This window comes from Octopus sinensis, linkage group LG15 (assembly GCF_006345805.1).
Source record: "Octopus sinensis linkage group LG15, ASM634580v1, whole genome shotgun sequence".
NCBI lineage: Eukaryota > Metazoa > Mollusca > Cephalopoda > Octopoda > Octopodidae > Octopus > Octopus sinensis.
Window position 1 is genome coordinate 13,827,501 of NC_043011.1, and position 25,180 is coordinate 13,852,680.

A 25,180-nucleotide genomic window follows, 5' to 3' on the forward strand; every position below is an offset into this window, starting at 1 on the left:
ATTTCGTCACTCTGACTGCATCTCAGACAGGTCAGCCCCATGTTTCTCAAGCCATGCCTGTAGAGCTTATCCCAAACAGGTAGCGCTTCTCGATAGCACTGCCAGGCCACGGATCTCTGGCAGTTGTCTCTAGGTCCCAGCCCGAAAGTTGTCTTGAACAGGCGGGTCAGGTATTCCTCGTCGGCGCTCAGGTTTGCCCCAAGATCATCATTATACCTCCCATCAGGAGAGTCATTTTCTTTTTGTGCCTTATAATTTAACACACTCACCGGTAAAATTTCCACTTATTTCTTATTTTTATTTTCCTAAAATTTTCGTTGCGTCTTGCAACCATTTCAATAGTCTTGACTCTGTCCATTATTTACACTGCCAATGTAAATAACGGACAGAGTCAAGACTATTAAAAAGGTGTTGGTGTGTTTATGCTTCCATAACTGCTAAAGACAGTTTGGCAAAACACACCAATAGAATAAGTACTTGATTTTTAAAAAGACCAGGGGTCAATTTGTTGTTCAAGGCTGTACCCCAGCATGACCACAGTCAAATGACAGAAACAGATAAAAAAAGCTAAATTGTATTTAATAGATTCAAATTCATACACTTGTAAAGCAGAGACTGTTTGATATTTATCAATCCACTTAGAATTCTTAAAATATATCATAGGTGTAGGAGTGGCTGTGTGGTAAGTAGCTTGCTTACCAACCACATGGTCCAGGTTCAGTCCCACTGCGTGGCACCATAGGCAAGTGTCTTCTATAGCCTCGGGCTGACCAAAGCCTTGTGAGCGGATTTGGTAGATGGAAACTGAAAGAAGCCCGTCGTATATATGTATGTATGTATGACCGCGTGTGTACCGTTGGCGATATTTTTCCTCTGTCTTCCCTTCTCTGGATCTTTCCTTCTCCTATGTTTCCGACGAAGAGCTCCACTCGAAACATTAAACCTTCCTTCTTTCCTTCTTTCCTGAGCGTCCAATAATACTATATTTGTTCCACGTCCTCGCATTGTTGTGTTTTTTGTGCTTTCATGTTTGGATTAACTTTATATATATGTGTATGTGTGTGTGTATGTGTTTGTGTGTCTGTGTTTGCCCCCCCCCCCAACATCGCTTGACAACCAATGCTGGCGTGTTTACGTCCCCGTAATCTAGCAGTTCGGCAAAAGAGACCGATAGAATAAGTACTAGGCTTCCAAAGAATAACTCCTGGGGTCAATTTTCTTCACTAAAGGCAGTGCTCCAGCATGGCCACAGTCAAAATGACTGAAACAAGTAAAGAGTAAAGAGTATACTGTTTACAGGATGAAAATTAAACAAAAAAATGTGCAGAACATTTTATTTAAGAGACAGAGGTACAAATTAATTGAATTCTAAAACAGAATATATTCAATTTTAATGAATTCACTTAAAAATATAAAGAACAAAACTATTTTATACATACCATATGCAAATTAACCAACTTCAAAAACAGGGTCTGTTTACTCAATTACAGGGCACAGCATATTGCATAATAATCCCTGATTTCTAGAAATTCCAGATTTCTGGTAGCCAGATACAAGATCTGCTGCTGTGTGTATATGTATTCAACAAGGATGGGATCTTTTCGGTTTGAATGGCAGTTTTTCCTAGCGGTGTCATATGAAATTGTCACCCATAATTATGACCCTAGAATCGATCTATTGCATTTCAATCTCTTTTAGGGTTAGGGTTAGTTAGGGTTAGGGTTAGGGTTAGGGGTGGGGGAAGGGTATCTTTTTTTTCTTCACAAATGTAAATAAACCCAATGTGTTTCTTAAACGAGGGACATATTCATACAGCACAGAATGTTTTTTAACTCAATAGACGTCACTGATTGGTTGAAATTGCAGAAATTGAAGAAAAAAAACAACAAATATCTTACAAACTATAGAATTTTCTCAATAAAGCCAAGAGACAAAGATGTTTTATAAACACACTCTAACAGAATACGAAGTTTAAAATTTTTAGTTACCTAGAAATTATGTTAAAAACTGCCGTTCAAACGAAAAGATCCAATGGATGTATTAGAACTATTAATTTTTGCAATATTTTCAAAACTGCTCTCTAAATCGTGAAAACCGTATCTACCTGAAGACCTCAGCTTTAACCAAACATTGGTGTAGAGAAACTCCCAATGGAAGCCAGTCTTAAATTCCTCTTGGAGGACTATGATAATCAAGCCCCCCCCTCCAAGCTATAACAGAGGAACTGAAGACTTGCTGCTCTTGGAATCTCCTTTGGATCAATGTTCTAAATGCTGAATCATTTCCTGAACTAGAGAAGAGATATGGAAGCAAGGTCGTAGGGTTCATTTAGCAAAGACCAAAGTATTGACAGGTAGGAAAACAGACAAATCACAGATTCCTTCAGGGAGATGGCCCTGCTTGATATATAGAAAAGGTGTCAGGAGATTGGCATATTTCAGTCATATTATGTGGAGAAAATCCCTGGAGAAGGACATCATGCTCGGAATGGTCAGTGGCAAGAGAGGAAGAGGCCGACCAAGAACCCGCTGGCTTGACACCATCAAGAGTGATACCGGAATGGACATAGCCAATCTGAAAAAGCGGCCCAGGATAGAACTGACTGGAGGACACTGATCCAACGAGTGACCGAGAGTCGACTTTGACTGAGCGGATAGAGAGAGAGAGAGTGAGGAGAAACTCCATACAGTGTACCTTGTGTGCAAACTATGGACGTATAAGAGATGCAGTGGATCACTGGAAGACTATTGGAGAAAGTAGTCTTTACATGTGGCAGATATGCAGGTTCATTAAACATCAGGAATGTACAAAAAATAGACTCCCTCATATATCAGTGGGGATCTTCAGAAGTAGTTGACAGTTTCCGTTACTTAGGTGACCAAGGTGGTAGTGGTGGAGGTTGTTCTGAAATTATAGCTGCTAGAGTAAGAATAGGCTGGGCACAGTCCAGAGAGCTACTACCTCTGTTAATAACAAAAGGCCTCTCTTTCAGAGTGAAAGACAGATTGTATGATACCTGTGCACAGACAACTATGCTACATGGCAGTGAGACATGGGCTGAGACAGCTGAGAATATGCAAATGCTTGAAAGAAATGAAGCAAGAATGCTCTGCTGGATGGGTAATGTCAGTGTGCATATACAACAGAGTTTAGTGCAAGAGAGAAGACTGTGCTGGTACAGTCATGTACCAGCAAGACAATTGCATCAAAAGGTGCCAATTTCTAATTATGGAGGGAACATGTAGAAAGGGAAGACATGGGACAAAGTGGTGAGAAAGGATTTTCAGACATTGGGCCTCACAGAGGGGATGGCAAGGGACCAACACCTGGCAGTTTGCTATTCTTGAGAAGACACATCAAGCAAAGTAAAATCCTTTCATACAGACATGTCTCCTGCTCAGCATCCTGAATCTTGCAGGCTCATGGGTGTACCAATGCCATGTAAAAGCACCCATACCGGTGCTGCATAAATGCACTCATTAGACTCTGTAAAGTGGTTGGCATTAGGAAAGGCATCCAGTTGTAGAAACCATGCCAAAACAGACAACTGGAGCCTGGGCAGCTGGCCGGCTCCTATCAAACCGTCTAACCCATGCCAGCATGGAAAACAGACGTTAAATGATGATGAACCCATTTTTCATTGATACCTTTCCTTCTCCAGATCAAATATATTTTTCTTCTTTAAATAGGTAGGTTCTGATTTTGAAAATTCCAGATTTCTGGAAGCCAAATAAGAGATCTAGTATTGTGTATATTCAGCAAGGTTATGTAAGAGCAATTAACTTTTGATACATTTTCAGAACCATGCTCAAAATCAAGAAAATCTTATCCACATGAAGATCTCAGCATGAATTGATCATTTAATAGAAAGAATCCTTTTACCATTGATAGCATTCCTTCTCTAGAGCTGTGTATTTTCTTTCTTCATATACGTCAGTAATTATTTTGGAAAAGTATATTATGTTATTTTCCTTTTCTGTTTTTGTGTATTCATACATTTGACTCTGCCATGCATTTATTCATATACTATCCAGAATACCACTCAAACCATTATCATCATCATTTAACGTCTGCTTTCTATGTTAGCATGGGTTGGATGATTTGACTGAGGACTGGCGAACCAGATGGCTGCACCAGGCTCTAATCTGATCTGGCAGAATTTCTACAGCTGGATGCCCTTCCTAACGCCAACCACTCTGAGAATATAGTGGGTGCTTTTACGTGCTACCAGCATGAGGTACTGGCAACGGCCATGCTGAAATGGTGTTTTTTACATGCCACCTGCACAAGAGCCAGTCGAGCGGCACTAGCAACAACCTCGCTCAAATAATTTTTCATGTGCCACCAGTACAAGTGCCAGTAAGACAACGCTGGTCGCAATCACGGTCAAAATGGTGCTTTTTACGTGCTACCAGCACGGAAGCCAGTCAGCTGCTCTGGCAACGATCATGCTCAGATGGTGCTCTTAGTGCTCCACTGGCACAGGTGCCAGTCATCGAATTTGATTTCAATTTCACTTGCAGAGTTTAGTGTCCAATGAAAGAAAGGTACGCATAAGTGGGCTGGTTACACCCCTGGCATAGGCCATGGGTTATGGTCTCACTTGGCTTCCTGAGTCTTCTCACGCACAGCATATTTCCAATGGTCTCGGACACTAGTCATTGCCTCAGTGAGGCCTAATGTTCGAAGGTTGTGCTTCACCACCTCATCCCAGGTCTTCCTTGATCTACTGCTTCCACAGGTTCCCTCAACCACTAGAGTGTGGCACTTTTTCACACAGCTATTCTCATCCATTCTCACCACATGACCATACCAACACAGTTGTCTCTCTTGCAACCCACATCTGATGCTTCTTAGGTTCGACTTTTCTCTCGAGTATGCACACTGACATTACACATCCATCGGAGCACACTAGCTTCATTCCTTGTGAGCTTATGCATGTCCTCAGCAGTCACAGCCCATGTTTCACTGCCACGTAGCATGGCTGTTCGTACACATTCGTCATACCGTCTACCTTTTACTCTGAATGAGAGGGCCCTTTTTCACCAGCTCTCTGAACTTTGCCCAGGCTATTCTTATTCTAGCAGCTACACTTTCAGTGCACCCTTCCCTGCTACTGACTTGGTCCCCTAGGTAACAGAAGCTATCAACTACTTCTAGTTTTTCTCCCTGGAATGTGGCAGAAGTTGTTCTCTGCACATTTTCAGTGTTTATTGCTCCTGAGCATCTGCCACATACAAAAACTGTCTTCCCAGTTAATCTTCCTTTGATAGTTCTGCACCTCTTATGTGTCCATAGCTTACACTGGGTACATCTTATAGAGTTTCTACCTATGCCTTTTCTACAGACCGAGCAGGGCCATCTACCTGAAGGGATTTGTGGTTTGTCTGCCTTCCTACTTATTAGGACTTTGGCTTTAGCTCGGTTGACTCTAAGGCCCTTCAATTCTAATCCTTGTTTCCACACCTGAAACTTCTCTAGTTCTGATAGTGACTCAGCAATTAGAGAAAGGGCATCAGCATAGAGGAGCATCCCATCTTGAATTCCTCTGTTATTGCCTAGAGGACTATGATAAATAGTAGGGGGCTGAAGACTGAACCTTGGTGGACCCCTACCTCTATCCGGAATATGGTTTAAAATGTTCTACAACGAACAATCAACTGTTACTCTTTTCTCAGTTATCAAGTTTCATCTAAAAGACAGAGTACCCATCCTTGTTATACAGTACTTGAAATAAAAATGAATTATACATTTATATTTTCTTTTTATATTTCCTAACTAATTTTACAATTCCTTTAATAAATCGAATTGCATATGATTGTAAGAAAAGCACCTCACTCCTTCCATCTGATACCAACCGACAGTGAAATTAATTATACCTTAAAAAGAGACAAAAGTAAGAGAGCAAGTTTTAGAAAAGTAGAAACCCGTCAGACATAATCGCGGGAAAGTCTTTATTTACAAATTAGTCTATTAGCATTCCAAAATATCTCATCTCGTCTAATTGACACCTACAAACTTAGGTACTACTCGAGAACAGTGTTCGCGCTAGCTAGTCATGACTAGTCGATCCTTACTTTGTGTTTTTGTGTTATTTACTGTTTAAAAAATGATTTACTTCGTGTTTTTGTGTTTTATTTATTTTGTTTAACAAAAATTATTTACTTTGTGTAAAAAAAATTATTTATTTTGTGTTTTATTTACTTTGCTAGGTAGTCGTTGTAGGATCGACTAGTCACGACTAGCTAGCGCGGATGCGCGACTACGCGAGTGCGCGCACCGGGACCACTGTTCTCGAGTAGTGCCCAAACTTAATCTTCACCTTCGAAAGCAATTTCACAGTTACAAAATTTCGAACGAAGAGGGGGAAAAAAAAACCCATTGATACTGACATGCTAACCTAGCCTCTTTCTCATCAGTCGGCTAACAGGAAGTCTGCCGCGAGCGCCATCTTCGTTGGTCTGCTTAATTCTTTGATTTGAGAATTCTCCTCCGAACAAAATGAGGTTTGTGCCACGAAAATTATTTACTCTAAACCCTTTGATATACATCACACCTTTAACATCGAAAACATTTACAAAATACCTATAAATATTCAGCTCCTTCATACATCGATAATTTCTCAATTTCATTTTCATTCACCACATATTTTCTGTTGAAATCGAATCCGTATCCCGTTGTTTTTTATTATAATTTATATATATTCCTAAATTTTGTAAATTCTGTTTATGAACATTTCTCCTTTATATCCTGTATTACCTGAAATACCTACCAAGTAACATTTCTGAGCTTTTAATTTTACCATTTTCGACCAGAAACCGAAAAATCCAGACGTGATTTCCCATCCTCGTCTCAAGACGCCATTTTGCCTTTGTAATTATTATTTGTTAAATTTACCGGCTCCGCAGTAATTGGTCTCTTTACAAAGACGATGCCTTCTCCTATGCCGTCACCCGTTTTATTCCATTCTTTTTAAGTCTTCCTACGAGTTCGTAGATTCTTAAGAATTTCGCTTCTGCGATGCTTGTGAATATATATTTCAGTTGAAATACAAATGCAATTAGCAGGACTTCGGGATAAAACTGCACGCTGCTGTCTCGTGGAGAGATGTAATGAAACTAGAAACCCATGCGTTGCTGAATTAGTTGTTTCGGGGTCATGGAAGCATTAGTATTATTTGGTGCGAGTTTCATTTACGCTAAGACTTTTAAGAGATATTTTATAATTAGTTGTGTGTGTGTATATATGTATATATATGTATGTATGTATATATATTTGTTAGATGTATGGGGGGTGATGTACAGATTTAATTTAATAGATATGAAAGAAAAAAAGATGTTCAGAATGCTGGATGGTTGTAAAAATATATATTTATTTACATATCACATATTATTACTTCATATTAGCGCTTTCAATCCATTTCTGATGAAACTACAGGAGTAGTTGAAAGCGCTAATATGAAGTAATAATATGTGATATGTAAATAAATATATATTTTTACAACCATCCAGCATTCTGAACATCTTTTTTCTTCCATATGTATATATATATATATAATGCAATACGAATGTATTACTTTCCAGTAAAAGATAGCCCTTAAGGGTAAAATTATACAAATAAAAGTAGATAAATGGTACAACAAGGCACCAATATTTACTGGAAAATAGCAATCGTAATAAATACGACGCTATTGTATAGCTTCACTGCGTATATACTAGTAAAGACATATATATATAGTATTTACTAGTATGTATGTATATATATTATATATAATATATATACATACACATCTGCGTGTGATCATAAATGTCAAATTACATTTTTGCATGTATGTATAACGTCTCAATGTGTTATGTTTGATTACGTATGGTGGCTTGGATAACACATGAATGAACAGTGGAATTAGGAAGTATTTAATTCAAGAAATCAAAAATTGTGCAATTGAATTATTCAAGGTATACTCAGCATATTTGTGGGTTTGTTAAACACTTGTTATATTTTAAAGGCATTCCGTAATGCGATAAATTTTTCCTGATTGAATATTCATTGGACCTATTTTATTGCTGCCCTTTTTTTTCCTGTTAGGTTCCCTATCTAACCGCACTTATTTCCTTCTCATTTCTGAAATCAAGTCCCTACTGAGAAATCATTCTTATCTCTCGATTTTACTCTGTCCCGCCGGGTGTTATTAATGAAAATAAGTTTTATTTAATCGTTAGGGATGTTCACTTGGATTGTGGAGGATTACATTGTTGAGAGTAATTAGTTTGCTTGGCGGTTGCGGAAGAATATATATACACATTATTTTTGCGCTGCTGTGGGCAGCTACTTTCGCTTAAGGGGTTTTGGGGGTGCGCCCGGCTTTCTGCATCAGTTTTAGTACTTTTGCAACCTTTTGGTTATAAAGGCTTGTAACTCGACCCCCCGACTTTCTTGTGCAATGTTGGTTTTTCTTTTGGAAAATAGGACTAGAATTTATTCATCTGAAATTGTAGAATTTTATTATGGAGTAAAATTATAGAAATTATTCTAGGAATGTTCATTATTGTATTCAATCTTTACTAAAATCAATCTAACAAAAAATAAACTTTTATGTGGTCAGTCGCTTTGTTAGAAATGACAGCGAAATCGCCCTTTATATTTAGAGAGAAGAGGGAACGTTAGATAATGTTGATTTGTATACAATATGTCTGAAAAATTCAACACTTTGATTATGATTTTAGTCAAGAATGCTTTGTTAATGTCTTTTCTTTCTGCTCAAAGTCCTGATCAAGAAGCGAGTGTCTTCGTGCTGTAGCATAAAAGAACTTAACCAATTTTGCAATAATTAAATAGATCAATGTGTGTGTGTATGTATATATATATATATATATATATATATATATATATATTACTACACATACATACACACATATAAATTGACAAATTATTTATTATCTTTCGAAAGAAAAGCACAGAAAATGAGTTTACTCACAAGTGTAATTGTGAATTTAATTTAATCTAAGTAGTTTGGCACCGGCCTGAATTTTTTTCCTATAAAAATTACGTATGCCATTCAATTCTATTAACTATCAGATGAATTATTTTTTCCGAACTGGCCTCATAATTATCTTTCAACTTTGATTAAGTCAAATAATTTCTTTTGAAATAAAGGAAGTCTTTTCATTTAATTCTCTGTGTTTGAGGTCCCAAAACGTTATTCTGCATCCCAGCCATATGGTTCCGGATTCAGCTCCACTACGTGGGAGCTTGGGCAAATGAATTGCCTCCGGCCGATCAAAGTCTGGTGAGTGGATTAGGAAATTGAAAGCCCGTCGTGTGTGTGTTTGTTCCCCAGCACCAGCTTGACAACTGGTGTTGGTGTAGTTATGGCCCCGTAACTTGGCTGTTCGGCAAAACAGAGCAATAGAATAAGTAACAGGCTTTTAAAAAAATGAATACTGGATCGATTCGTCTGATGCCGGCATTGTCAAAAATGCATTGCAGAGCTTGCAATGAATTTTTTGCATGCAATAAATTAATTGCAATTTTCTTTCGTCACAATAAATAATTGCAATAAATTGCAATGCTCTCCAGAAAATCCCTTTGTAAAATTTTTACGCATCCAAAAATGTCATCTTTTGCTAAAATAACAGTACATTTCCAATGAAAGCTCTACTTTCTCAATTTTGATTGATCTATTTCTTTGCTGTCCGAAAGATGTTTGGATCACTCACAATTTTCTAAAAATTCTTACACCGCCTGCCAGAATGACAAAATCGACCACCAATGTGTGATATGACCTAGGGTGGAAAAGCATGCCTACAATGCTCCCCTTAGGGCCCATACCACCGCAATCAAGACAGAAAAAAGCGTATGAATGGAAAAAGGACAGTTTCATACTATTAGCAATTAAAATGAGTATGCATTTAACAATTTACATGAGGGGATTGGGTGAAACGATATGCGAAACAAGTTCGTTATCCCAAAGATGGTCATTTACTCTTAAAAACAGTTGCATCTCCAGATATACGGGTGATAATTGATGTCTTGTATCATTGAAGGCATTCGCTGCTATCCTGAAGAACCTTTCAACCAAGTTAGTCGCTGGCAAAATGAATGCTGTATTAATATAACGTGGTTGGCAGGTACCCATCTCACTTCAACACTTTTTGAGGATATTGCAAGCGAAGTTGTCCGATTCATTGTCCAAAACCGTTTCTTGTTCTGGTGTATTGGGCAGCTTTAAGGTTACAACAGATTCCTTTTCATCTGCAGCCGGCTTTTTGATTTTGTATTTTTACCAAAGACTTTTCGAACAAAGAGAATTGGATTGCAATTAATTGCAATTGAAAAGAGCTTAGTAAATTAATTTTTGATAACTCCTGGCCTGGTGACAGAAAGAAATAATGAAATAAGTTCAATTTTTTTTAATGGGCTGATAGTGCGGTGTGGAGGCTAACCCTGAAGCCTCTCAAGGGAAATTCTGAAATGGCCTTTTCTTCTAATCTGCTGAAGTAAAAATAACAGATTCTTCTAAGATAAGAGAAATTATTTAATTTTTTTTTTGTTTTTTTTCTGTTGCCAGAGGTTAGATAAGACAAAAATTAGGTAAAATATGACAATTATTACCAGAGAAGATGGTTGTATATTACAAACAAAATTCAATATAAAAAAAAAGTTAATAAATAGCAATGATAGTATTTTTGTTACAGAAATAACTCCACCAGATTATTTTAGGACATATATATGGAAGATACTTTGTTTTGTTAATGCCAGCATGGCTGCAGTGAAAGAATACAAAAAAAGTCTATAATAAAAAGTACTATCCTTGCTAAATATATATCTTTTACATGTTTCAGCCATTAGACTTGTCATGCTTGGGCACTGCCTTGAAGAATTTTAGTCGAATGAATCAACCTCAGTACTTTTGTTAAAACCTGGTACTTATCCTATCAATCTCTTTTCCTGAACTGCTAAGTTATGGGGATGTAAACACACCAACACCTGTTGTCAGGAGGTGTTGTGAGGCAGACAAACACACACATAGATATATATACCTATTATGGGCTTCTTTCAGTTTCTGTCTACCATATCCACTCACAAGGCTTTGGTTGGCCTGAGGCTGCAGTAAAAGACTCTCGCCTAAGGTATCACTCAGTGGGACTGACCCCCAGAACCATGTAGTTAGGAAGCAAACTGCTTACTACACGAGCCATGCCTGCACTTATGTATTTTATACTTTAACCCTTTAGCATTTAAACCAGCTATATCCGGTCAAAATTTTCAACCTATTTTAAGTTCAAACACGCCAGATCCAGCCTCTCGCACCCATCCTACAATGTCATTCAGCAAATAACATTCAGATCATCCAAATTGCAAAGCTACAAGATAATGCAAGATTAATTCAGAACAACTTGAAGAAATAAGTATTATATTTGACAGAGCAATTTGAACACTAAAAGGTTAAATCTACATATTTGAAGTATTACTGTTTATTTCTTTAGAAAATGTAATGACATTCATGTTTGGTATTGGTGTTCTGCTTCACTGGTGTCTGTGTTGTATTTTAAATTTGAGGCCATCATATGATTCTTGAGCGTTTTTATTTCCTTCATTGTCCTGATAGCTTTGTCTTCAATGTCTTCAACTCTTGCTTAATGTTTTGTTTGTCCCTAATGACAGCAAAACAAAATGTTGGCTGTGATCGACAGCATAGTGTGGAGCCCATCTCCTTATCTAATATTGTTTGCTATCGAAATCGATCAAAATCAATGGAAATTGTAGTTGTGATACCAGTGCCGATGGCACGTAAGAGAACCATCCAAACATGACCGTTGCCAGCCTCGTCTGGCACCTGTGCCAGTGTCACGTAAAAAGCACCCACTACACTCACGGAGTGGTTGGCGTTAGGAAGGGCATCCAGCTGTAGAAACACTGCCAGATCAGACTGGAGCCTGGTGCAGCCTCCTGGCTTCCCAGATTCCGGTCAAACCGTCCAACCCATGCTAGCATGGAAAATGGACGTTAAACAATGATGATGATGATGATATATGATGGGCTTCTTTCAATATCTGTCTACCAAATACACTCACAAGGCTTTGGTTTGCCCAAGGCTGGACTGAACCTGGAAGCCATCATTCCAACCACTCTGGTCATAAAATGACAAAAAGACCCAAAAAAAAAGGTCTCCAAATTTGAGGTCAGGATTTTTAATCTTGCCTAAATATACCACAAGACCATATTATTGAAATGCAAGTGATATTCTCATAGTCTGATGTGATACTTTTACTCTTGAGCTCATGAAACTTCCTCATAAACACATATATATTCATGCATAAAAGGAACTATGTACTCAAGAAATTCATCTGCAATTACATCCTGTCTTCTACATGTGTCCACACCTACATGAAGGCACTTCTTCGAGAAAGAAATGACCTGACCCATTACACTTAGAAATCCTTGCAGTATGGAAAACAGACATAAAAAGATGATGATCATCATTGTTGTAGCAACTTTCTTCATGTTGGCATGAAATACACAGGCTTCTCGGGGTAGCATTCTATGGCCAGATGCCCATCCTGATTCTAACCTATATTTGTTTCCATCTCTCTCTTGGGACAAATATATTCAGTCCATTGCATATCGACTGTTTGCAAATTTTTTGCACCTGAGATTATTTTGTGTCTCTAAAAGCCACTATTTGACCTTGCATTAAATATTGCTGTCATCTTTGAGTGTCTTGTTCGATTGAATACCTCGCATTGAATATCACTGTCAAGTTGTTAAGATAGTGGTTACTTTTCTTTCTACTGCTGCATCATGGAAATGTATCTTTGTTGTGTCTTTCCCATATTTTCATGATCATTAATCACACCTAACGAAGATAAATTCTATAATTAATCCAAGAAAAAGAAATGTCTGTACACTAAGAAATATCAAGCTATTCTGACATTGATGAGACAGTTACATAATACAAGAAACCATGTATTTGAAATACTGTAACATTCTATTTGTGAAGCTCATAAATACATCTTATAGGATCCTCACTTAACATTGGCCATTTATTTTAATTAACAACCGTTGCATTGTTTTAGAATTCTGTCTCTTTCTTAAACTACCTGTTCTCAGTTTTGCTCTTAAGTCTACATTGTACAAACAGCATCATAGTTCAAGCCTCATATAATTTGCTTTATGCGGAAAGGAAACAAACCTTTGTTGTCAGCAGTAATAATTAACAATAATTTCGTGCCCCTCTTGTTCTAATTAGATTAATATGTATTAGAAATTATTACCCTGAGTCATGGATTTTTAATCTATAAGCTGTTTGTGTGATTTACTCCAGTGCACTAAAGCTAACATAAAAATTACAAAGTTCTATTTTGCTATTAACTAATATGATTGTGACTTTGTAATGCTTAAGCTTTGAGTAAATTCCTGGGCAACTTAAGATTAGCTTTTTTTTTCTGTTTTTATGACTATTTCCCCCTCTAGTGTGATTTTAAAATTTGTGAACTTAAATATAAGTGTATTATTACACATCATCCCCTTCCAATTGTGGATTGTGGGAGTAGCACCCAATTTTTATTTGGTCAAGTGGTGTAATATAACTTGATCAATTGTCCAGCACCTTAAATTCTGGAATTTATTGTGTAGTGTTATGTGTTGTATTAAAATGTTAATTTTGTATGTGTAATATTGCAAGTCAAGTCTATTTATATATATATATATATTATATATATATATATATATATTATATATATATATATAATATTATATTATATATTTGTAAAATATTTTTTTCTTTTTCCCTTATTGTTTTCCAATTTAGAATATTTGTTCACTGAATAGTTTTTTTACATTTGCAATTATTTCAGAAGTTTTTTCCGCCCCAACTTCAGAAATATTCGTGGTCGTGGTGGGCCACCAATGATAAGAGGTGCTGGAATGATGCGGCCCATGGCACCACCATTCAAACCTGGGCCAATGTGAGTTAAGACCTTCCTTTCACAGTTATTTACTTAAAAATGACACCTTTTTTTATTTAATTAGATAGCTGACTCCCTTGTCAACTTTTAACTTGTAAATTATAAAGATTTTTTTTTATTGGCTGTTAGGATCTAATTGATTGAAATTTAAACAGATTTTCTTGAATTTTACAAATCTGTTTCTTATTGTAGGTTCCGAGCATTTGTACCGCATGTTCCATTTGATTTGGCTCAGGTGTGTATTAAACCTATTTTCATATGACCAATGTTAAGCTGTTTGTTATATTTTTGTTTCTTACAATATTTTTCTATCTGTGGGTCTTAAACTCTGCTTTCTGTAATTATTGCTATCTTACTGAAACAAATGATTAAACAGTATATTCCATCCATTATTCAAATTGTCATACTATTATCTATTTCAGTGTGAGAGTGCCTTCCCACGAGCTAAACCTGCTACAGACGACAAGTTATTTACTGAAGTAAGTTTTTTTTAAAGTTTTTACCTCTGATTTATTTATATATTGTAAACCATATTTTAACATTTATTTTTTGCTGGTTGATCTAAGTTCAGGGGTTCTCAACCATTTTTTATCTAGGGACCTCTTTGTTTACTATTTTATACTGGTCGCCACCTCCACCCATTCAACGTTTAAAAATTAGTTTTATAGAAATTTCTTTCCAAATTCCTATTTTGTTTTTCACATGTTAACTTGTGTCGGTTGAACTATGTAAAATGTTAGAGAAAGAAACAATTTCTTGCAATACATACCAATACATATATCTAAAGCAAAATTTTTTCAGGGGCCCTAAACTGTACTCCGTTATGTTCCTAATGGAATATACCTTAGGGACTATATATATATATATATATATATATATAATAAAACAATACTGGGAGGATAAGAAACGGAACGAAGCGAAGAATCGAATGAACCCGACGCGAAGCGCTGTCAGACAATAGTGTAATAAATAAAATATATGCATACATACAAACATATATGTACGTACCTACATCTACATGTATATATACATGCATATATAAATATATATATGTAAGTACAGGACACCACAAAAAGACGTAGAACTCAACAGAAACGAAAACGGAAAAGCCATTTGTTTACAACAACGTCTTTTTGTGGTGTCCTGTACTTACGTATATATATTTATATATGCATGTATATATACATGTAGATGTAGGTACGTACATATATGTTTGTATGTATGCATATATTTTATTTATTACACTATATATATATAGCCCCTATCAGTTTACTTATTATTTATTAGAGATAAGGAAAATATTCACTCTTGCTCTCTGAAATTAATGTTATACACTCACAATAAAGTTAAGAAAAATATCCTTTTTTCAAGACTTATGATTTAAAGGACTATTCCCTATTAGTCTCAATCTAATACTTCAAAGATAATCCCTGTTATTGTTTATAACATATTATATTATTTATTATATTATAGTCATAGTTGTCACAATATGAATGAGGAAACTGTGATGAATAAACTCTTCCAGTGTCTGTGTGTCTGGCATTTATATTTCACTACATGTAATAGTTTAATAAATGTTTTCAATACAACATTCTGTAATCTATGTAGTGTGCATTACTGCCTTAGTTGTGGGCACAATATGGCCAAATGGTAAGTTTACTTCACAACCACTAAGTCCCAGGTTTGATCCCACAGCATAGCCTCAGGTCAACTTGTGAGTGAAATTAGGGAGATGGAAACTTTATAGAAGCTCATTGGCTATGTGACAGCCTCATCACAGTATGTTATGCTGATTCTAGTTGAGAATTCTGTAAAAGGTACACATGTCTGTGGAAAGCTCAGTCACTTACCTGTTAGTTCATGAGCAGGTAATTGTTGATTGAACAACTGAATCCTCATCATTGAAGGATGGAAAGGCATAGTCTTAGTTACTGTCAATTGTGACTGATGTAAATATAATACTCAACGGGTTTTCTGCTTTGGATAATAAAATTTGATTTATGATGCTTTCATGTCATACTTTAATACTTAAATTTGTGACAATGTATTTGTTAATACTCATGTTAAATGAAATATTTGAATATATCCATGGTCTGCAAGAGTCATGGGTAAAGTGCAGAGTCACTGAATGGCATGCTAGCCAAAAATTGAATATTTTTAGTAGTGTGGCCTGCTTGCTGATGAGCCATGTCACGTGCAGCTCTTTTTCAAAAATGGTTGCCCGTGCTGGTTCTAGGAGGAATTACAACCGTGTTTCGTGGTCTGCTACCACAACAGCTCCTTTATAGGATCCAGTTAGCTCAAGACATCATCAGGAGGAACCACATCCGGTTTCAGCCCCTACTCTACCGTTTTGACGTGGTGCCCCCCACTTTCGGAGGTATCTTCAGCTCTGGTGTTGAGTGCATGTCTTCTATCTTGTTCCCTGGCCTCTTTGATGTATCGTCAGCCGGTGACCAACTGACTTGTCAAATTTTTCCCTTTAAATACCTGCCGCTAGGCTCCAGCAGGCAGCCCCAGCAAGTTGTCACGTGACACTGTTTCACCTTAACTGTCTAGTGAAGGCACGTAGTCTTAGCCTGCGCATTCTCTAAATGACCGTCACCTGTCAGCAAAGCTGATTCAGCGTCAGCTTGTCTCACCTAATGATGTTATTTCCCGCCGGCATGTTATGACTTTCAAGCCATTTTTGGTCTTCCCGCTTCAGCCATATATAGAAGCTGGCTTTTTTCAACCACCTCCTGTACTCTCCTTATTAGTTTTCGAAGCTTGGAGCTAGAAAAAAAAAATCTTATCACTGAGATTATACTGCTTTGTAAATTTGAAAAGATTAAAATTTTTCCTTTCCTTGTATATAAACCTTTGAACATTCATTTTATAATGAAAAGTTTTATAAGTATGATTTTTATTTGAGATTGTCAATCTTATATGTTATTAACGAAATGCATTAATCAGTCTTTTCTCTGTTTATATAGGCTTTGTTAAAACGTAATCAAGATCTGACACCATCCACATCAGAACAATCTGCTGTACTTGCACTAGTCACTAAGATTCAAACAGTGATGGACAATCTTATTCTAACTGCTTCATTTGAACCAGCAGTAAGTTCAATATTTATTCACTTCAGATTTAAGATTACAGATCTGCTGTTGGCAAGAAATTTTCACGTTGGGTATTCTGCCTGCTTACAGTAACCTTGAGCTTAAAAGAACAATGAATATTCTTGTGATATAATTTGTATTATATGTGTAGTATATGCTGCAATAGTATTTGGAAAATATTGTAACTAAAAAGGTGGTTTTTACAAAATATACCTAATTAATCAACATTTTTATGAGAAAAGCCACTCTGATTTCCACAATTTGAGGAGTTGAATTTTATGACTTAATAAGACAAGGCCTTTTTAGATCACAATGATTTGTTGAGGCCATAGCTTTCTTATGGTAAAGTTATAATTTACTGAATCAGTTGCAATATTGAAAGCATCAGTCAATTCATCATATGACATTTACTCTTTTATCACGAAAAGGCGGCGAGCTGGCAGAATTGTTAGCACGCCGGGCGAAATGCGTAGCCGTATTTCATCTGCCGTTACATTCTGAGTTCAAATTCCGCTGAGGTCGACTTTGCCTTTCATCCTTTCGGGGTCGATAAATTAAGTACCAGTTACGCACTGGGGTCGATGTAATCGATTAAAACCCTTTGTCTGTCCTTGTTTGTCCCCTCTATGTCTAGCCCCTTGTGGGCAATAAAGAAATAATTTACTCTTTTATCACTCCACTGGCTGGTGTTGCACAAATTCAATGAAATTAGACACATTCAAATACAGTAAAATAATTTTATATAAATGCTGCATGTCTCAGAATAAATTTAATTTAAAGTGTATAAAGGAATTACAAAGTTAATAAAACCACACCATTTATGATATTTCCTTATTGTATCTCGTGGAAGAAAATTTCTGCACCATTAACACAGCTTGACGTTTTTTTCTAATTTTGTTTGTTTGTTTTGTAAATCAACAATAATGGTGCAAGCAGTTCTTAGAATTGTTTTACTCTTCACTTTCGTCATCCAGTTCCATTTTATTCTTTCTTTCTTTCATTCTTTTACTTGTCTCAGTCATTTGACTGCGGCCATGTTGGAGCACCACCTTTAGTCGAGTAAACTGACCCCAGGACTTATGAAATAATTTAGAACAGCCTAGTTTAAAATAGTCTGTTTAAGGATAAACCCAATTTTTCTGCAATACCAGAATAGGTTTTAAGGCATGGTGCTTCTGTGTGTGTATGTGTGTTTTTTTTTAGTTTTTTTTTTTTTTTCTTGAGGGGTGGTTAAGCATTTTCAAGATAAATCTCTTGCTTAATATACTCAGTCTGTCACATGTAAATAATATAATACTTATTACTGACAGCTAGGTAAAATGAAACCTGTAAAACTTCAAATACAACCTGATTGCACACCAAAACACTGGAATTAAACCCTGATCAATTGGTTAACAGAGGTTTAGTAATATAACCACTCAATTTATGGCGACAAGGAAGATTTTGAGAAAAAAACTAAGAGTTATAAAATTGATCACCTTTTGTAAAATGAGGTTTGCTGACCTTCAGAAAATAGCAGGTAAATCACCCTGCTGCTGTCTTAAGGTGGTCTAGACACATTTTGTAATGCAGTCCTACTTGTGAATAAATAATTGCAAAGGAACAGCAACTGTCACCTTGCCCTCTATACAATTTACCACTTCATGTGGTTCCCAGCTAAGAACCTGAGATTGTGGGCCATGCTTAACTAACTATAGACTCCAAGGGATCAAGATTGTAGTTCACTAGTGCTACCACCAAAGTTTCATGTCATAAGATGGTAAAACAAAAATACACACCGATTGTCACACCTGTTTTTTTCATATAACTTGCTGCTACTGCATGGCAAGATGTGCAGTGTGGTTAATCTGCAGATTGCTGTGCCATAAGACCTACTCAACTATTTACAACTTGTATAAATGTCACTTGTTACAATGTTTACAGTTTCAGTTTAAATTCTTCCACTGAGGCTCTAGTCAATAGAATTCTTAAATTATTTTCAAATTTAAGGTGGCGAGCTGGCAGAAATGTTAGCACACCGGGCGAAATGCGTAGCCGTATTTCGTCTGCTGTTACGTTCTGAGTTCAAATTCCACCGAGGTTGACTTTGCCTTTCATCCTTTCGGGGTCGATTAAATAAGTACCAGTTACGCACTGGGGTTGATATAATCGACTTGATCCCTTTGTTTGTCGCCTCTATGTTTAACCCCTTGTGGGCAATAAAGAAATAAGAATTCTTAAATTACTTTCAAATTAGCCCCACATCAGTATTAATACAAAGATATGTGATCAAAAGCATTCTTGTTGAGTCCATTCTGTCCAGTTTATATATATATATAAGATAGTAGGGTGATTTGAATGAGATTCAGCTGCTATTTTTAGCAGATTGAGTAACTTTGTGTCAGTGTTAATTATTTTGCCTGATTACTAGAGAATACATTTTTATTATTTTTAGCAAATTGAAGAAGTACGACAAGTTGGGTCTCACAAGAAAGGTACAATGATGGCAGGTCACAATGTGGCTGATATGGTTGTCATCCTGAAAACTCTACCAACAAGTAAGTTTTACTGTGAAACTAAATTTACACACACACATCATCATCGTTTAATGTCCACTTTCCATGCTAGCATGGATTGACGGTTCAACTGGGGTCTGGGAAGCCAGAAGGCTGCACCAGGCCCAGTCTGATCTGGCAGTGTTTCTACAGCTGGATGCCCTTCCTAACGCCAACCACTCCATGAGTGTAGTGGGTGCTTTTTACGTGCCAGACGAGGCTGGCAAACGGCCACGATTGGATGATGCTTTTTACGTGCCACCAGCACTGGTATCACAGCTACAATTTCCATTGATTTTTGAGCGATTTTGATTTTCACTTGCCTCAAAAGGTCTTCACAAGTAGAGTTTTGTGTCTCAAGAAGGAAAGGTATGCATAAGTGGACTGGCTACATCCCAGGTAGAGGCCACAGGTTATGGTCTCACTTGTCCTGCCGGGTCTTCTCACGCACAGCATACTTCCAAAGGTCTCGGTCTCTTGTCATATCCTCGGTGAGACATATATATATCATCATTCTTTAACATCCCTTTTCCATGCTGGCATAGGCTGGATGGTTTCGCATGACCTGGAGAGCTGCACCAGGTTCCAGTCTGCTTTGGCTCAGATTTTTACAGCTGGATACCCTTCTTAATGCCACCCTCTTTACAGTGTGTGCTGAGTGTTTTTAACACTTGCATGTGCAAGGCAGAACAGCTTTAACACTTCTGCTGTAGAGGACGGGTGTTGTTGAGTGTACAGCAAGGGGCCAGATATCTCCATCTTTTATTGTCTCTGTCAGATATCTTGGTTTTTTATCCTCTCTTTTGAGATGATATATATATATATGTCATGTTTTCCTGGGGCTGAAAGACAGTAATATTGTCCCCTTGTATACGACTGCCATGTTATGCTGACAAATAAACTTATATGTATATATTTGATTTGTTATTTTGCCAATTCTCTAATATTTACTAAATGTCTATTAATTGATTTCAAATGTCATTTTTGGACAGAGGAAGCAGTGGCTGCATTGGGCAATAAAGTAGCCGATGATTTACGCACTGCTGATCCACATGAAGGTCAGTATTCAGTAAATGTTTTCATTTTTGTTATTTCATAATTTATTTCTAAATAAGTATATGGTTGTATATAGCCGTAAATCTAAATGCTTATAAAGTTACAGAAGTTGAAAGACAATTGTTAATTAAGTCAATTTTTCTGAATATTTAGTTTTTTTTTTTTGTTTTTTTTTGTATATATCTTCCTGATTATTTATCTACATCAGCTGAAATTGGTTTGTCTTTTTTTTTCAGTTCTCAGTATGTTAACCAATGAATCTGGTTTTGAAATAAGTTATTCAGATGTTTCCGTAAAATGTTTGATTACTACAATCCCACCAAACTTGAAAAAGCTGGATCCTGAACTTCATTGTAAGCAACTACTCTTTCATTGTTTATCTGCTTATTGTGTTCCAGCAGTATTTCCATTTTTATCCATTTTGCCATATTTTTGTACAGATAGTTGTGGATCTTTTCGGTTTGAACGGCAGTTTTTTCTAGTGGTGTCATATGAAATTGTCACCGATAATTATAACCCTAGTATCGATCTATTGCATTTCAATCTGGGTTAGGGGTGGGTGGAAGGGTATCTTTTTTCTCTTCAGAAATGTAAATAAACCCAATCTGTTTCTTAAATGAGGGACATATTCATATAGCACAGAATGTTTTCCTCAATAGACGTCATTGATTGGTTGAAATTGCAGAAATTGAAGAAAAAAAAAACACCAAATATCTTGCAAACTATAGAATTTTCTCAATAAAGCCAGTATACGAAGTTTAAAAGTGTTTAGTTACGTGGAAATTATTTTAAAAAACTGCCGTTCAAACTGAAAAGATCCCAATTAACTTGTAAATTATATTCTAAATTTCTCAAAATATTGTATTTCAAAACATACATTGTTATTATTAAATATGGTTTGTCAGCTCTTATATTTGGATTCCAAAGGGTCAATTTCTTGTGTACTATCTTATCTTTTTCTGATTGTTATTTTAGTGCAACTTTTCTCTATTTGACAGTGGATGGTAAAACCATGCAGGGTCACTTGGCTGCAATCAGACATGCTCGATGGTTTGAAGAAAATGCTTCACATTCAAGGTGACTATAAAAATATATTTGTCTTTGGGTTTGTAGTATAAGTTCTTACAAACATCTTCTAGAGGAGTTTCAAGAGTAATCTCACCAGCAGAATCAGAACTTTTTTTCTTAAAGTGAATAAGATTGATTGGTATGATGGTGTACCGTTGAAAAATATTTGAAATTTTCTTCTCATTGGACACTAACAAACTGCATTTAATTTATTAGAAATATCAACTGAATCTCTTAAATTATAACTTGGGTAGACTATATCTGGAAATGAAAAGACTGAATCATTACAGAATACTTTTGATCATAGCTGAATCAAGGGTAAACACCTACATTTGCTTTTTCTAACTGTTGGTGTGTAGAAAGAGCATCATTAGCTTCCTCATATTTTTGTGATTAGCTTGTTTCTTTCAAGTTTTACTAGCATTTTGGGCAGGTGTGTTCTATTCTAGCCCCAGACTGGCCAAAGTTTTGTGAATTGGATTTCATAGACGGAAACTAAAAGAACCCCATTGTGCGTGTCCTTGTTTTGATATTGCCCAGTAGTTTTAAACAAATATCGTCATTAAGGAGGTGGTCTTTCACGAAACCCTGTTTACCCACGAGGAAGTATTCCTTACTTGGGAACAGGAGTGTTGGTGGCAGGAAGGGCATCCAGCCATTGAAAATCTGCCTCAATGAATCCCAACTACCCCGTGCAAGCATGAGAAAATGGACATTAAAATGATAGATTATTTATAGCAAAAGAGATTTCATCCATACTCATTGTTTTCAGATTATTTGGTTATGGCAGGATGTGGCATCAGCATGTTATAGATTTTTGATATTTTCTTTTCAATGTTTGGTGTACGATACTTCATGCTACACCCCAACATTGATGATTTCCGAAGTTCTATTACTGGAAGATGAAATAAGGGACATTAACTGTTATTGTAACACTGCATTTGTGACAAAGAATGCTTTGGATCTATCCATATTCAACCACTTGCTACCATCACTTTCCTCATTATACCAAATCATGAGGGACAGCATTGGACCCATCTATATTCAATCTCTCTACCATTTTTATTCTTCCTCCCTTTATCACTCACTAGATTTATATTACTCTGCATCTCTCTTCCTCTATCACAATTGTTACCTCCCATATCACCCTCTTACTCCTCCGTTAATCATAATCCCCTATTACTCTCTGTCACTTTCCCATGACCATATGGAACAAAGAATAGAGATGATTCTTTAGTCTTACCAGAGACAAAGCAACCTCTAGTACTGGTGCCAGGATAACATAAACAGTGTAGAACTCTTTGCTGAGGGCAAGACAATCTCCCTCTCTATTGCTGTTGCCACAGATAAAATGAACCTTATACTTTCTGAAAAGTGACTGGCATTAAAAGGGCATCCAGGGTTAGAAATCATCCCAAAATAGAAAACACAAGCTCCAAATAAGAACTCAAATCATAATTCTTCAAACTTGTTTGCATCAAAAGGGAACATAGATAAATGATGATAATTTAGCAAAAGGTCAGTAACATCTTCATGGTTTTTACTCCTTCACAAGAACAATCTATTTTTATATTTTCATTTAATTGTAGTATCAAAGTGTTGATACGTTTAGTACGTGACTTAAAAAACCGATTCCAAGGACTAGAGCCTCTCACACCCTGGATTATAGATCTGCTTGTAAGTTAACACATTTTCAATTATTTTGTTCATTTATTGTCTAACTCAAAAGACCTATTTCTATAAAATGATCCGTTTATTTCCAGGCTCATTATGCCATCATGAACAACCCATCACGACAACCACTTCCTATTAATGTAGCTTTCAGGTAAGATTACTTGTTTTTCTTAACGAGTCTTGTCCACTTTTACACTGATTATCTACTAGTTAAGCTGAGTCGATCAAAATTAGTTAAATGGAGATAGAAACCACATATATAAAGTTTATACTCATAATTTCTTAACATCTTTGAAACTAATAAAATAAGTGACTTATTTGCTTTCTTTGTGTAGACGATGTTTACAACTTCTGGCAGCTGGCTTTTTCTTGCCAGGCTCAGTTGGAATAACTGATCCATGTGAACAAGGTACAGTACGTGTACACACAGTAATGACACTGGAACAACAGGTATGTACCCAAAATATTTATAGAATAAGTTCTTCTTTTTAACTGAGAATTTTCCCTCTTATTTTTATAAATTCTAAATTCTTGCAGGACCAAGTTTGCTTCACTGCGCAGACTCTGTTACGAGTCCTAAGTCATGGAGGTTATCGACAGATTCTTGGGCTAGAAGGAACTTCAAGTAAGTAATCTTAATGTTTTGGTAACTCTCACTTCTATTGCAACACACTTGACCAAGGTATGTAATGATGAAACCTTATTAAGCCTTGTATTCTAGCTAATAGTAGGTTCGGTTGTTTCAGACATTGCTGTAGAAATGAGCGTGTGGGAAGGAGTTGTGGTGACACCATCAGACAAAGCCTACGAAAAACCAGAGAAGAAAGAAGAGGATGAGGATGCAGAGGAGGGTGCTGAAGAAGAAGGCATGGAAACTTCAGAGGCACAATAACTCAGGTAAATAACTTCTTAGAGTAGCGAGCTGGCAGAAGCGTTAGCACGCCGGGCGAAATGCCTACCGGTATTTCGTCTGCCGTTACGTTGCGAGTTCAAATTCCACCGGGGTCGATAAATTAAGTACCAGTTACGCACTGGGGTCGATGTAATCGACTTATTACCTATGTCTGTCCTTGTTTGCCCGCTCTATGTTTAGCCTCTTGTGGATAATAAAGAAATAGGTAAATAACTTCTTACTCATCTCTTTATCTAATTTCATTTTATGAAATTATGAAGGACAGCTTACTTTAAAATAGCCTTTTTAACCCTTTTGTTATCAGCCCGGCTGCAACCGGCCCTAGCTCTGAGTACAAATGTCTTGTTTTCATAAGTTCTGAATTAAAATCTTCCAGCAAACTTTATTCACAATATATGTTCCTAACACTAGCTGAATGATAACTAAGTTATTTTATTAAATTCCTTGTTATATTTAGAGTAATTGAAAGAAACACAGAGCATCTCAAAATAAATACAGTAACGAAAGGGTTAAAGAGAAACCCAGTTTCTTTCTAACACCAGAAGACATTCTGAGACTGCTTATGTATAATTTAGTTTTTTTTTTTAAGAGGTGGTGAAAGTTTCCTTTTGTTTAATATACCTGTCACATGTAAATAATTACTTTTTCAGTCGCATTTTATTATTTGACAGATGCTGATTTATTTTTCTCTTTTTTGCAGACATTTTGGTGTTAAACTAGTTAGCAGTTGAGAAACTCATCAGTATTCCACCATCATTTTATTCATTTCAAAATAAACATTAGTTCATTTTATCCAGGTTGTTTGTTGGGTTTTTTTTTTTTTCTTCTTTTAGATTCTACCCTTGTTTTAAGTAATTAAATATAAAC

The 25,180-nt window shown here is 36.4% G+C and overlaps 1 protein-coding gene across 4 annotated transcripts; it reads left to right on the top strand.

Annotated features, from left to right (window-relative positions):
- The first annotated feature begins 6,387 nt into the window (after window positions 1-6,387).
- LOC115219851 (interleukin enhancer-binding factor 2 homolog) lies at window positions 6,388-25,110 on the top strand. Of its 4 annotated transcripts, none has more exons than XM_036509505.1 (15): window positions 6,388-6,506; window positions 13,857-13,967; window positions 14,160-14,202; window positions 14,390-14,446; window positions 16,943-17,068; window positions 19,503-19,605; window positions 20,595-20,660; window positions 20,895-21,011; window positions 21,657-21,735; window positions 23,313-23,403; window positions 23,490-23,551; window positions 23,736-23,850; window positions 23,938-24,025; window positions 24,132-24,297; window positions 25,014-25,110. In XM_036509505.1, exons 1-14 carry the CDS (start codon window positions 6,502-6,504, stop codon window positions 24,290-24,292), a joined length of 1,224 nt encoding a protein of 407 aa, XP_036365398.1. In that variant the 5' UTR covers window positions 6,388-6,501; the 3' UTR covers window positions 24,293-24,297; window positions 25,014-25,110. The 4 variants fall into 4 exon arrangements, with proteins under 4 accessions (XP_036365398.1, XP_036365399.1, XP_029646000.1 ...); XM_036509506.1 differs by having other exon boundaries at window positions 24,147-24,297; XM_029790140.2 differs by having other exon boundaries at window positions 23,316-23,403.
- The last annotated feature ends 70 nt before the right edge of the window (window positions 25,111-25,180 follow it).